The following is a 15,135-nucleotide window of genomic DNA, read 5'->3' as shown; positions in this document are numbered from 1 at the left end:
GCGGCCAGTAGACTCTCAGGTCAGTGGGGGGGCATAGTACTTTTACCAATAAATCTTTCTTTGCTACTGACCAGAACCACCATCATTCAAGTCTTCCATACAAAAACAAACTAATTTACTGCTGCCAACTCTCACAAAATGTGGGATGTAAGCCAGAGGCCCAATTTGAATCAAAATTCCTGGTCTCAAATGTTACATTTCAATATAATTACTTATTATTTTTCTTCTTAAATTATAAATAATAGAGCAAACAAGGTCATAAAATATTATAGAATTTTATTGTATGCACCCATGGAGATTTGGCTGACGCATGCTCGTATAGGGGTTTGTGAGGACACTTTACTGCTGCACTGCTACAGACTCTGCCCACGTGAAAGCCTCTTCCCGCACCCTTCCTCCCCACCAAAACCATCATCCAGTGTGCTTCCCCCTTACATCTTAATCCCCTCACCGACATTATATCCTCAGACAGAAGCCAGAGAGTCCATGCCAGTGAAATGTGCACTTAAAGTCAGTCACCTAAGTTTGATAACTTATTGTCAAACAGTCTTTCTTATTGATGAGAATTTACAGTTTTGAAATGAAATGTAATTTTCTTAGTGTTAGTCAAGTCCAATATTTTACTTCAAATATCGAGAGAAAATAAAAGAACTTTTTTGTTCTTTATGGAGGACACCGTCCGGGAGTCCTTAAGTGCTGGCTGCTACTGGCTTCATTTGTAAAATTTCATTTTAAAGTAAGAAGACTAACATACAACTTATACCTACTATTGTTCATATTGAGCACGTCATTTAGGCTGATAATCTGAACCATTTGATTTGCTGTGCCCAGCAGAACCTTGCTGTTAAGTGAAGTAAGTTGGTGCTCGCTTGAGCTAGCTTCCCTTGACAGCCCTTAAGTAGCTTCGAGAGAATGTGCAAGGTTCAGCCCAACATTGATCTCCAAACCATGCCTCTACGCTAACTAGCATCAGAACAAGTAGATAACAAACAACACTGCCACTTCCAAGAAACATTCCGTTACTGATAGACACTACTGAGCTGTTCACCTTGCAAGTTTCTCTTAGTATACATCTAAACATAAGTTGCTATCTGTTCTGATTAAAAGATAATTGAGTTCCAGCAAACAGCACCTAGTGTTAGTATAACCAACTACAAAGCTACTACAGCTAATTCTCACGATTCCTGCCACAACTGCAAGTAGTATGAACACACTGAAGAGAATCAAAATGTACTTATGACTAATTATGGTCTGAGCAACCTGAGCACCTTAGCTGTAGAGAAAATACTACTCAGGGACTTTTGTTCATATCCAATTTTCATCTGAGTGAAAAAAAAACAACAGAAAAACTGAGCTGATGTTATTGATGTGTATTTGAAGTGTCTGAAGATGTCATTGTGTACATTGTTATATTTACTGCAGCTTTTAGAAAATCACAAGTGTCTTGAATCACATTTATAACCAGCATTCCCCAGCTTAACAAAAATTTCACCTAGTGATCACCAAATGATGAGAAAATCATAGTGAACAAGGTTATATCTGTTGCATGCAAGATGTGGTGTTATTGGTACTCTATGAAAATTAGCTTTGTTAAAAATGTTCACACATTTTACAAACTTTTATTGCTTAAATTCATAACTGTATATTAAGAATAGTTCCAAATTTTAGTGTTTTGTGTCAGGTAGTTGAAGGTACAGTAATTAACAGTTCCTATCAAAAAATCTGATGCTTAAGCAATAATAGCTAACTTGCCAACTAATCTCCTCATGGGGTATCAAATTTGGAAGTAATTTGCTCATACTTCTAAAACAGTGTTTGCATTATGACTCAGCATCAAATTAATTATTTTAGGAAAAAACATTCTTTATCAGTAAAGGTGTATGTACAGTATTCATAGCAGTATATAGATTTATCTGTACTATAAAATGTTAAATGATACTGTCAGAAAGACAGAGTATTTTGAGCTAAATTGGTACATCTTCCGATAAGTAGCTAAATTTAACCACATCATGTAACTCACATAATTTAATTTTTTTTTAAAAGACTTATTTTCAAATATGTCTATATACCAGTACTGAAAATGAATCATACACATAACTCTACAAGAAATACTCGCCTTTCCTCATAGCAATGCCATAGCCCTTGTTGTCTAACAGACCACCATACTGCTGAACATCACAGTTACGCTCAGTGAAGTATTCAATAGATGATGACTCCATAAAAAATGCGTAATTTTCATTCTTCACTTTCTCCAGTCCTTCATCATTATCTACAGTAAGGACTCCCGGAGTAGTTACCATGTACTGATACATGCGTTGAAAAATTGGATTATCAGAGTCCTAAAGACATTAAAAAGAAGTACTGATATTTCAGAGAGACAAGTGATTACAAAGTTTTTAACAGGAAAGTCTGATAATTTTATAAATAAGATGTCTAGATCAAACATCAAAAGATTTAGAAATCATGTTAATTATGAAATTACCTTTGAAGAGTAAGAGAACCAATAATCAAACTTGTTAGACAAATGGCTAGTAGTATGACATGCAGTATAAGGAAAAGGTATTTAATTTAATTTCGTGTTGCTATTTCTAGCCGAGTGCAGCCCTTGTAAGGCAGACCCTCCGATGAGGGTGGGCGGCATCTGCCATGTGTAGGTAACTGCGTGTTATTGTGGTGGAGGATAGTGTTATGTGTGATGTGTGAGTTGCAGGGATATTGGGGACAGAACAAACACCCAGCCCCTGGGCCATTGGAATTAACCAATGAAGGTTAAAACCCCCGACCTGGCCGGGAATCGAACCCGGGACCCTCTGAACCGAAGGCCAGTACGCTGACCATTCAGCTAACGAGTCGGAGAAAAAGGTATGAAAGCAGGATACAAGTAGCAAATACATGATTACTATAGGGAAGTTATGTTGGAAAACCACAAGATGAAATTCAAACCAGAGATTGAAATGATATGAGCATGTATGCAGTGGCGGTCAGTCCAGATGGGGAAGGGAGTGCTCAGGGCAGGTGTTTATATTTATACAACACCCTCACTCATTGGGGTTCTCTTACTAGCTAATATATGCTGTTAAGAAACACCAGTTGAGGCATTTAGTTTCAACACTATTCTCTGTTGCCCACACTTGCAGCCCTCCTAGTCTGATGGCATGCAGCCGCCACTGCATACGTGACAAAGGTTGTGACATAATTCAGGTTAGGTTAAAGAATAAAATACTGGTATTATAACTTTTAACTAAGAAAGCTGCAGAATAGTATGGATTTAGGAAAGGCAAATGGACAATTGATCTAATTTTTTTAGTTTCTGACTGCTGATAGAGAAATTACAAGCATAATGAAGATCCTAGAAATAGTGTAGTCACAAGAGGCAGAAAAATGGAAGATAACCTTCTACTAAATAGTCACAATAATCATGTTTGGGCTGATGAGAATCCCCAAGCTACAGTTGTGAAGAGCCATCAGCACAAACTTTCAGTCAGCATATGGGCAGGCATAGTCAATGATTACGTAGTAGGCCGATTTCTTCTTTCTCCCTGCGTAAATGCAGCAGTGTACACAGTGGTGCTCAGAGATGTACTACTCATGTTCCTGCAACACATCCCACTTGCCCTTCATCAACGAATGTGGTTCCAACATGATGAAGCCCCACCTCACTTTGGACTGAGGGTTCATGAACACCTGGATCAGACATTCCCTGCAAAGTGGATAGGAAGAGGAGGTCCTGTTTTTTGCCTGCTCGTTCACCTGATCTCATCCCATTTGATTTCTTCTTGTGGGGCCATATGAAAAGCCTTGTGTATGAGACAACTCTCGAAACTGAAGAGGATCTCTTGGTGAGAATTCTCACTGCCTGAGGTGCTGTTCAAACGACACTGGGGATATTAGAATGAGTATGACAGAACTTTATGTGACGATGCTATGCCTGCATTAACGCAGGGTGATGCCATTTCAAACATTTGTTGTAAATGGAGCAGCTTGTGAAACTTGTGCAGGTAAACAGACTTAAATAAGTAGAATTTTGCTTAACTTTTGACTCAATCATTTACGGAATATGGTTCCCTATCATAAATTGATCCATTTTCCATCCTCCATCATCCCTGAAAGTCTGTAACATCATCATGGATACACCCTGTATAGTTTACAAGTAAATACTGTAATCATTATACCATTGTAATATTATATCCAGGGTGCAAAATCAGAAAGAAACTGTGGGGTGGGGGGTGAAGGATCATAGGGTTTAACTACTAGTATTTATTTCTGGTAGTACCTGGCAGGGGAGGGGGGTATATAATTCCCCAGTAAGTAAATTATCCCCTCTCCCAGATTATTATGTGGTGGAGGATAGTGGGGTGTGTGTGGCATATGTGTTGCAGGAATGTTGGATGCAGTACAGACACCCAGTCTGTGAGCCAAGAAAATTATCCATTTAAGATTAAAATTTCTTAATCACACCAAGAATCAAACCTGGGACCCAAGGACTGGAACACTAAGATGCTGATAACTCAGCCATGGAGCTGGACAGTCACAAATACAAATATAAATAATTACCCTGAAGAAGTTGAGAGTAGAACCACTACGCTTTGCTCCATACTTTATTTCTGTTTGGTCCACCAAATCTTCTGCAGCTCTAAAAGGTTGTGACATACTTTCAACAGTAAGAAAAGCTGCCAAATTAGCTGTGTAAGATGACACCATGATCAGCGTGAAAAACCACCAGATACCAGCAATCATTCGTGTTGAAACTGCTCTGTAATCAGACCATCATAATACAAAAACAGGTATGATTTTCGAGTCTTCAAATCTATAGCTACATTTTATAAGATGGTAATATATTTTAATAAGAAGAGGTTATTAAGGAAACAGGATTTCACAATTACAATTAATGTAACTTTAAGGCTTTTCAGTCTGTTAGAACACTAATTATAACACATATAACACTATAACATACCTGTAAAAAATACACACTGTTAAAAAAAGAATGACATGTCTTGTCAAAACTAATTTATGAATAAATAACATTTAGAAAAATATTTGAGAAAGAAAACATACAACACAATATTATACCTGAAAAAAGAAACTAAATTAAAATAGAATGACATTTTTTCTCTTGAAAGAGCATAATCAGTTTCTATCAAATCACTCGCTACTTCTTTTTAATATATACTGTATATATAACTTATGAATTGATTAGTATTATTGACAAGTGTAAAACAATTTATATGTCCACTCTTCCAATAAAATTGTTGAAATTTTATGGCTTATATCAATGAAGTTCTCCTCATGTGTTTTTCTCTCCTCCCTTGTCCATCTAGGAGTGTGGCGTTGTGCAATACATTGGCATTGGCGCTATGCCAGCTGGCTTGTTTACTGTAACTTTCCATTACATCATGTTCCGGCGATATCATGGGTCTTTCCTGAGTTGTATTTATAGCCTGTTATTATTATTATTGTAATATTTTAAACTGCTTTGAATGATTTAAGGGATGTTTAATAAGCATAATGTTAATGGAGTTTGAATTGTGCTTTCTTGAAATGTGATTTAATTTATATAGTGGAGACTAGGAAGTCTTTTAGGTGCGTGTGTTCAATGAGGTTATTGTTACATCATGTTCTGGTGATGTCCTTGCCCCATGTGCAACTGTAATTGTAGTCGTAGCCTCCTATTATTATTATTATTATTATTATTATTATTATTATTATTATTATTATTATTATTATTATTATTATTATTATTATTATTATTATTATTGACTGTGACGACGAGAAAGAAATGGATGATATACCCCTCTTTACTGTAGAAGAGCTGAATAGAGCTATTAGCTCTCTTAGAAACATGAAAACTCCAGGACCAGATGGTATACCTGCAGAAGTGCTAAAGATAATAGCAGAACTATGCCCAGAACTGTTGCTGAATATGTACAATCATTGCCTGCAAATGGGTGTTTTTAGTCTCCGATGGAAAATGGCTCGTTTGGTTCTGATCAGCAAAGGAAAACTTGGTGGTTATAGACCTTTATGTATGCTGGACACAGCTGGAAAAGGCCTGGAGAAACTTCTGCAGCCCAGAATCCTCTCAGCAGTTCAACTAGCAGGGGATCTATCTGTTTGCCAACATGGATTTCGGAGAGGACACTCAACGCTAGATGCGGTGTGGGAGGTGGTGAATACAGCAGAAAGGGCACAAACGGGCAACCATCATTCCTGTAAATTGACACTTCTTGTGACCCTGGATGTGAAGAATGCCTTCAATTCAGCAAGATGGAGCGACATGTTGGTAGCTCTTGAAGAAACTTTCAAGCTACCACAATATCTTATGCGCATAATGAGAGATTACTTCAAAGATCGCACTCTGTTGTATGATATGGAAGATGGAGAAAAGACAAAGCGTCTGACGGCTGGTGCAGTGCAGGGATCGATCCTTGGTCCAGATCTTTGGAACATAATGTATGATGGCTTGTTATGTGTGGAGATGCCAGAGGACACGAAGCTTGTGGGCTACGCTGATAATGTGGCCGCCTTGATAGTAGCTCGTAATGTTGAAATGGCTCAAATTAAACTGAACCAGGTGATGCGGCGCATAAAAGAATGGATGATGAGCCACAGTCTAACATTAGCCGAACACAAAACTGAGATAGTTCTTCTGACGAGGAAAAGGATCGAAACTCTTGTACCAATGACTGTTGGAGAGTTAGTGATAGAAACATCTGCGAGCACAAAATATCTAGGAGTGACACTTGACTCCAAGCTCACATTCTGGACTCATATTCAGAGAGTGAGAGACAAGGCAGTAAAATACATGGCTGCACTTAGCAGACTAATGGGAAATATTAAAGGTCCGAAATCCAGTAAACAACGTCTTCTCATGTCGACGGTTCAGTCAGTGCTTCTATATGGTTCTGAAATCTGGGCTGAATCCTTGAGATTTGCTTGGTATCGGAGAAGGATAGCTGCTGTACAACGGAGAGCGGCTTTACGTATCGCATGTGCATACCGCACTGTTTCCGAACCGGCAATCCTCACGGTGGCAGCAATAGCCCCAATAGATCTACTCGCATTGGAGTGGCATGAAATCTGGCGTACCAAAGGAGAGCTGGGAAAGAAATGTGCAAAGAAGCATGTCTTCAGTCAACTGATGAGGCAATGGCAACTCAGATGGGAAAGTGACCCTCGAGGCAAATGGACCAAGCGACTGATATCACGCTTGGATATCTGGGTTGAAAGGGCCCATGGTGAAGTAAATTACTACCTCACGCAGCTTCTAACAGGACATGGATATTTCCGAAAATTCCTGCATAAAGTAGGCGGAGCGAGTGACGCAGCATGCATATACTGCGATGATATTGACGACGTATATCACACCTTTTTTGTATGCGGCCATTGGACAATTCAGAGAAGATGTGTGGAAACTGAACTAGGAGAATTGACAACAGATTATTTCGGTGATGCTGCGAAACCAGGAATCCTGGGATCGCGTGGCAGTACATGTGGAGGACATCCTTCGTCAGAAGAAGAAGAATTTGGAAGCATATGAACGTTCGTAAAGGAGAAATGAAGAAAGAAGACGTCTGAAAGACAAAGCACGATATCACCCTGAAGTAATGCGAGAGCGGTTCCGGGGTGATGACGCACATCGTGGGAAAAGGGTGTGTGGTTTTTAGTGGGTAAGAATTCCACACACTTGTGGAGTGCAGACCCTTCACAAGTGTCTTGAAGATTTTCCACAATCCCTCGCAAAAAAAATTATTATTATTATTATTATTATTATTATTATTATTATTATTATTATTATTATTATTATTTTAGACTGTTATGGAAATGTTTAGGGACTGTTTAATGAGTCATGGGAAGGGTTGTCCCATTAGAAAATGTGCCGTGTATGACCCCTGAGCATTGTGGCTAGCTGCAGCGTTGCTGAGCAGTCTGTCACAGACACCACTGCCGTGAAGATGGCATCACTGTGATAAATGTAAGAAATTTATTTCTCTTCCACCTATTCAATACAACTCAATATGTTAAAGTCAGAGTTAAATCCTCATTAAAATAAAAATTGGTACATGTTTTGCCCTTTCCTATGGGGCATCATCAGCCTTATCATTACCTCAAACCATATCAGGTACCTGGTTAAAATTGATCTAAAAGCTACTACAAAATTGAATACATTATGAACTTCCAAACCATATCAGGTACGTGGTTAAAATTGATCTAAAATCTACTAAAAAATTGAATACATTAAAAAACGTCACTATGTTGAACAATTTATTACAGAACAACTTAATGAGGCTGTTGAAATGTCATTAGAACATCATCTTCCGTAGAAATGATTATATAAAAACTAACAAGGAAATGCATTCCAACACTGTGCCATTTTTCGTAATATTGAACCTTGACATGTGTACTAGATAGGTGCTCAAGTAGAACTAGACATAAATATAACGACTTTCTGGGCTAGTTACAAACTAAAAAATTAGAACTTATTCACAACTTTTGAATAAGACTATATCAAGTACACATGCCAAGGTCCAATATTACAAAAAATGGCACAGTCTTAGAATGCATTTCCTTATTAGTTTGTATATAATCATTTGTATTGTTCTATACTCACTTTCATCATTTTGTAACAATATTTTAAAACTTTCATTCATATTCAACATTGACCATGACTCAAAGCCATCAATATTGTTAATTTTCACTTGTACCTAAATCAAGTTACTCATATAATGATGGCTTTTTTAAGTGAAGTATTTTAGTGTATTCAATTTTGTAGTAGATTTTAGATCAATTTTAACCAAATACCTGATATGGTTTGAGGTAATGATATGGCTGATGATGTCCCATAGGAAAGGGCGAAACATGTACCAATTCTTATTTAACTCTGTGGCCGTTGTTGAACAGCAATGAACAGAAAACAGAAAAGCAACAGAAGTCCTTGTGATATAAATTTTGTCTTGTTATCATTTAATTTTGTCTTGTCATCATGTTGGGTAAACAAAAACATTTAAAGAACTGAAGTGTTTGTGCAAAGTAAATTATTGTATGAAACCTTCTTATTTAAAAATTATAACATATTTAGGCCTATGAAGAAATCGACTATGAAGAAGATTTATGGTCTTTTACATTTCCCGATTTAAATTGTATTATTTTGTTAAACACAGAAAGGGGTGTGGAAATTTTATACATGACTTGTGAGGCAGGGTGTGCCACGTGTCTTTTGTAATATCCGCGAAGATGCAAATTCAGCAGAAAGGATTATTCCAGAAGATAATTATCATTGGCCAAAAGTACAAGTGTTTTTACTGGCTAGTATATTAGGATTTTTAATTGGTGAATGTGGCAAACTGGAGTGTTGCTATTGGTTATTTGTTATCACTCTATTTCCTATTTGTGGCTCCTCGTGTGTGTGAGTCACTTTGTCCGTGTCTTTGAATTTGGATCACTACAGCGGATGGGCGCATTTTGCGTCCGTCCCACAATGGGTCGTCAGCCGGCAAAGGTAAGGGCTATGTTTTTACCTTATGTTATTTAAATGCATTCTTGTGTTTTGGACTATTCCCACTTAATGTAACTTCAGTAATTATGTAGAATATCATGTGCGTGCCAGTGTTTCCTCTAGTTTTCCACATTATCCAAAATAGAGCATTTATATGACTTAGCAATTATGCTAGTCCGCAACGTGTTGTTTTCGGAGGCAGACCTTCTTTTCTAAATCTAATTGTAATTGTAAGTAACTGTAACACTTTCTTGAGTAGTATAATTAAATTTTGATTCTTTCGACGTTGCCTCCTTTCATTCCGTAAATTTAACTTTATGTGAATCTGTATGTCAATGTTTGTTCATGACCAAAGAGCTTAATTGTTTCCCTTACACTTATTTTGTTTTGTATCTCAAGTATCAGTTAATCCGCAGTTCATTAACTCTAACTTTAACATATTGAGTTGTATTGAATAGATGGAAGAGAAATAAATTTCTTACATTTATCATAAGATTACTTTCAATATAGATTCACAATGATTTTCATTACTTGTAAGTTCACCTCCATAGCATAATGGTTAGTGCTATTAGCTGTCGTCCTCGGGGGCTTGGGTTTGATTCCCAGTACTGCCAGGAATTGAAGAATGGCAGGAGGGTTGGTATGTGGTTGAAATGGTACATGCAGCTCACCTCCAATGGGGGTGTTCCCGAAAAGAACTGCACCACCTCAGGATGAGGACACGAGTTTGCATTTATTACTTGTAAGAAGGCATCATGTCGCAAGTTAACAGACTTTGAATGTGGGATGATCATTGGCACATGGGTCATAGCATTGCGGAAATTACACGTGAATTCAGGTTTCCGAGGTCAAAAGTGTTGAAGGTGGGTCTTCAATATTGCAGAGAGAATGTTACTACCTGCACAAACCGCTGCACGGGAAGATCACAGGTGTTTAATGAATGGACATATCGTCACCTCCACAGAACGAAACTGAGCACTCAATGGGCTACTGTGAGTCAAATCACCGCCCACTTGAATGTTAAGAGTCAGGAACCCATTTCTACCAGGATTGTAAGGAGGCAACTACACCACAAAGGCTTCACTAGCCAAAAACCAACTCGTATCCCTTTGCTGACACCTCGACACTGAGATCATCGACATGCATTGGCCCATGAACATCGGCAATGGCCATGGAAGAGTGGCAGCATGTGGTATGTTCCGATGAATCTCGGTTCCAGTTGTATCGAGATGATGGGCGCGTGAGAGTGTGGCGTATGCCCCATGAAGCTATGGATCCTACGTGTCAACAAGGTTGTGTCCAGATGGGAGTTAGCTCAGTTCTGGGCGGCATTCTTATGGTTGAAATTAGGCCCCATTGTCCAGCTGTAGGGAGCGCTGACAGGTGGACATTATGTGGACATTCTTTCAGACCATCTGCATTCCTTTCAGGCCCTAGAGTACACCGATGGACATGCCATGTTTCAACAGGACAATGCTCAATGTCATTGCTCTGTGGTGGCACGCAAGTGGTTGGAGGAGCACTTCAGTGAAGTTACGACCATGGATCAGTCCTCCAGATGCCTGATCTTAATCCAATCGAACATTTATGGGATGCTGTCAATGCTGGTGTACACTCCATGAAACCCACACCAACTACACAAGACCAATCTTGTGGGTACAAGATGTGTGGGCCCAGATCACTCCCGAACGATTCCAACACCTTGTAGAATCGATGCCTCGGTGTATTGCTGCCATTTTGAGGACTCGCAGAGGAGCAACTTGTTATTAACATCATATTCAGTGTCTTCCCATGACTTTTGGACACTCAGTGTATGTTTGCAGAAGGCTCAGTTTCTGTTGTGTCTAATTGCTTTTTTCTTGTTCATTGTACCTTGTGCGGAAATTACATTTCGTCTGACCAATGTGCATAGCAATAAGATTTGGTTCTTGGCATTCATATCCCTGATTTGGAGAAAAGGTCTTTTTTATTTAGATTACATTTACCAATTTGTTTTTGAGTGCAATTTAAAATCGTTGCTTTTTTGAATACATTAGCAATTTTGTAAGTTTTTATTTGTGAAATTAAGAACTACATTTTTTTGGGGGGGTGAGGATTTGTTTAGGGTTTTTTCATTGTTTTCTTAACAGCCAGTCTACTGTGTTGGGATGATTGTTGTTTTCTACTACGATTTTGTTTTATAAATTGTATTTTGTTGTTAAAATCAGTTTTGCTCAATGGTATGGTTAATATATACGCCGGCCCTGTAGTGTAGGGATAGCACGTCTACCTCTTACCCGGAGGCACAGGGTTCAATTTCCGGCCAGGTCAGGAATTTTCACCCTGATCTGAGGACTGGTTTGAGGTTCACTCAGCCTACGTGGTTACAACTGAGGGGATATCTGATGGTGAGAAAGCCTAGAATAAAGGCTGAGAGGATTCATCGTGACGACCACATAATATCTCGTAATCTGCAGGCCTTCGGGCTGAGCAGCAGCTATTGGTAGGTCATGGCCGTTCAGGGATGTTGCACCATTGGGTTTGGTTTATGGTTAATATATGTATGGTTTGCTCTTCTTCACCTATTGTAACAAGGAAAGGAAAGAAAGAAGGAAAACAAAAAGAAAAGAATGAAGCAAGTATACTTACATTGGGGCTAACTCAGAACCTTGTTGCATTAAGCTCCCAATAGTAAACCACAAGCTGTTCTTCAAACTGAACTGATTCTCCAGAGTTTCAGGTTCTTCTATGCAGGGATAAGGATTTGTCCACTCATAAGGGCAGATTCTTTGAAAGAAAAATATTCATATTTGTAGATAAAACATGTGTATCTATAAACTATAATAAAATACTGTAAATCCATACCAATTCACTAACAGAATCTATTTTAATTATTAGTTAAAGGGAAAATTTTAGTATGATTTGCATACAAATTTGTATTTTTTATTTTTCTATTTCCACCTTTTCAATACAATTTGATTTTGTGTTGTTAGAAATTCATATTGCTATAACACTACATTAAAAGGGACATGTTTCTCTTGGTTTCAAGCATCCTCAGCCTTTGTAATTTATCTCAAGGTTAAGACCTGTCATTGTTAATTTGCTTATAACTAATTTGTACTTAATTATGATTCTAAAAACTAAGTAGTAATAATACATAAACATAGGCATTTGTAAACACAATGGACAGTTTAACAATTTAAATGACAGTGCTAAAATTGGGATATTAGTTGATTCTAACAACATTGATGTTCAAAACACAAATATCTTCACAATAATGAGATTTGGCTAAAATTCTCAAGTTCTTTGTTTTTTAAAAACAATTGTTAGTTGACTTATTGTATTAAAATTTGAGTCATAAATTCTGTTAAAACTCAATAGTTTAAAGTCTTAAATGCGTTGGAAATATTCTGCTTCATGTATTAATTTGAGGCATGCTTCTGTAATCTATTAGTTGTAAACTGTAAAATGCAACTGTTGGTAGTTTCCTCAAACTAGTCTTGATTTGACGAGCAGATTTTACATTGGAAGTAGATCATTTTTATGAGAGCTTAGTCAAAAGGGACATCAATCCGAGAATCTTGAGGTGTTGGTATGTTTTCTTTTTTCACAATATTCAAATGATGGTGTGTCTGTAACAAAAGAAATTATGTGATAATGTTGTGTGTTATTGTGCTTTCACAGTGAGCGCTCGTTTGACATTACTAATATGTATTCAAACATCCCTATTAATGAAACTGTGGAAATTATTAATTCAAACCTCTCCAAGCATAGCAATTTAAGTAAGCTCGAGATAGATGAATTCATTAAATTACTTAAATTTGTATTAAATAACAACTATTTCACATTTAATAACAAAATTTACCACAAGTTGAGCTTGGCTATGGGTAACCCCAGTTCGGGGATATTGGCCGATATTTACATGGACAACATGGAACATAGAAAAATTAAACCTTATATAGAAGGACTCTGCCTTTGGCTAAGATTTGTAGACGACACGTTCATAATAATAGATAACCAGAAAAATAACAGCAAAAAAAACTTGGATTTTAAAAATAATATTGACAGTTAAATAAAATTCACTAAAGAAGATGAAAAAGACAGTTTATTAAACTTCCTGGACGTTAACGTAACACACATAAATTCTAAATTCAATTTTCAAATATCCAGAAAGCCGACACATACTTCAGTAACAATAAGAAATGATTCACTCCACCCGAAATCCCACAAACAGGCAACCTTTCTTAGCATCGTCTACAGAGCTCACAAAATACCGTACCTTTATCACCTGCGAATTTAAAGAAGGAACTAAATTTCATAAAAAGAACTAGCACTAGTCAATGGATACAAAATAGAGATGGTAAATCGAATCATCAATAAAGTAAAACTCAAATTAGCCACAAATCTTACTCCAGAAAAGACTAAAAAATCTAAAATATGCAACTTTTACTGACACCAGTCCAGCGATTCATCAAATAGCAAAACCATTAAAAAAACAGGACATACAAATAGCTTTCAAGACAAACAACACCAATAAAAACTTATTCTTTAATCACAACATAGTAAACTCCAATAATAACAAATTATCATGCACGCAGTGAAATTTTTCGTATATTGGCCAAACTGGCCACAGCTTTCTTACCAGATACATGGAACACTTTTATATTATTATATTATTATTACTTTATTAATTAATTCCAACGAGCCAACGGCTCATATACAGGAATTGTACAATGCGATTTGTTTAGCGTCTAAAATTAATATGATACATATACATTGGCTGCACATAAATATATAAGTTGTTACAGTGAACGTTACTCTAAATATTTCCTTTACGTTACCATTACACAAAGTCTTGTAAAGAGAGTCGTCTACTTACTTAGGTACTGATTCCATAGCACTTTCTTTAATTTAATTTTGAAAGAAGACAGATTGGAAACTGATTTTAAATCTCTTGGAAGATGATTATATGATTGAATGGCTGAGAACTTAAAGCTACAGTTGCCATACTTATATGAGTGTATTTGAAAGAGAGCTATGTCACCTGTTTGTCGTGTGTTATAATTATGAATATCTGAATTCAGGGTGTAGTTACTATCGTGCAGGGCACTGTTTAGTTTAATTTTGTGAATTAATATTGATGATCTAAAAGCAGTGCACATAGATAGGGGCATAATTTTACTATTAGCGTATAGAACTCGAGTGGGTGTGTCAAAAGGAAGATTATAGATATTTTTGATTGCTCTATTTTGTATTACCATAAGTTCATGAAGGACTGTCTTTCTGCAACGAGACCAAATTACGTTTAGGTATTGTAAGTGACTGTGGATGAGTGAGTAATATACTGTAAGTAGAACTTCCCTACGGACAATATATCTTAATCTCCTCAAAAGCCCAGATACTGGAGCTATCTTTTTTGCAATGTAATCAACATGCTCTACCCAGCTTAAATGTTTATCTATTATTAGACCCAGATATTTAAAGTGATCGACCTCACCTATTTTTAATGCTTTAAAGCAGAACAAATATTCTGCAATGAGTAACCATATGAAAGAAACCGGTCATCAGTATACCACAATAGACAGAGACCTCACAATAATCAAAAGGATTGAAAAAGGGAAGCTAATGACAGAGTTTACGAATATATATATTCATTTAGCCCA

At 37.0% G+C, this 15,135-nt stretch overlaps 1 protein-coding gene across 1 annotated transcript in view; it reads right to left on the bottom strand.

The window, feature by feature from the left end:
* Window positions 1-15,135, bottom strand: part of LOC136866828 (glutamate receptor ionotropic, kainate 2-like) — a 127,743-nt gene that overhangs the window by 22,137 nt on the left and 90,471 nt on the right. Inside the window, exons 13-15 of the mRNA XM_067143932.2 lie at window positions 12,122-12,259; window positions 4,555-4,753; window positions 2,117-2,339 (exon numbers count right to left, since the gene is read on the bottom strand). Coding sequence (XP_067000033.2) covers window positions 2,117-2,339; window positions 4,555-4,753; window positions 12,122-12,259 — 560 coding nt within the window. The remainder of the gene's footprint in view (window positions 1-2,116; window positions 2,340-4,554; window positions 4,754-12,121; window positions 12,260-15,135) is intronic.

The sequence above is a fragment of the Anabrus simplex genome, chromosome 3 (genome assembly GCF_040414725.1).
Source record: "Anabrus simplex isolate iqAnaSimp1 chromosome 3, ASM4041472v1, whole genome shotgun sequence".
Lineage (NCBI taxonomy): Eukaryota > Metazoa > Arthropoda > Insecta > Orthoptera > Tettigoniidae > Anabrus > Anabrus simplex.
The sequence above is the reverse complement of the archived record's forward strand: the minus strand, read 5'-3'. Positions and strand labels throughout refer to the sequence as shown.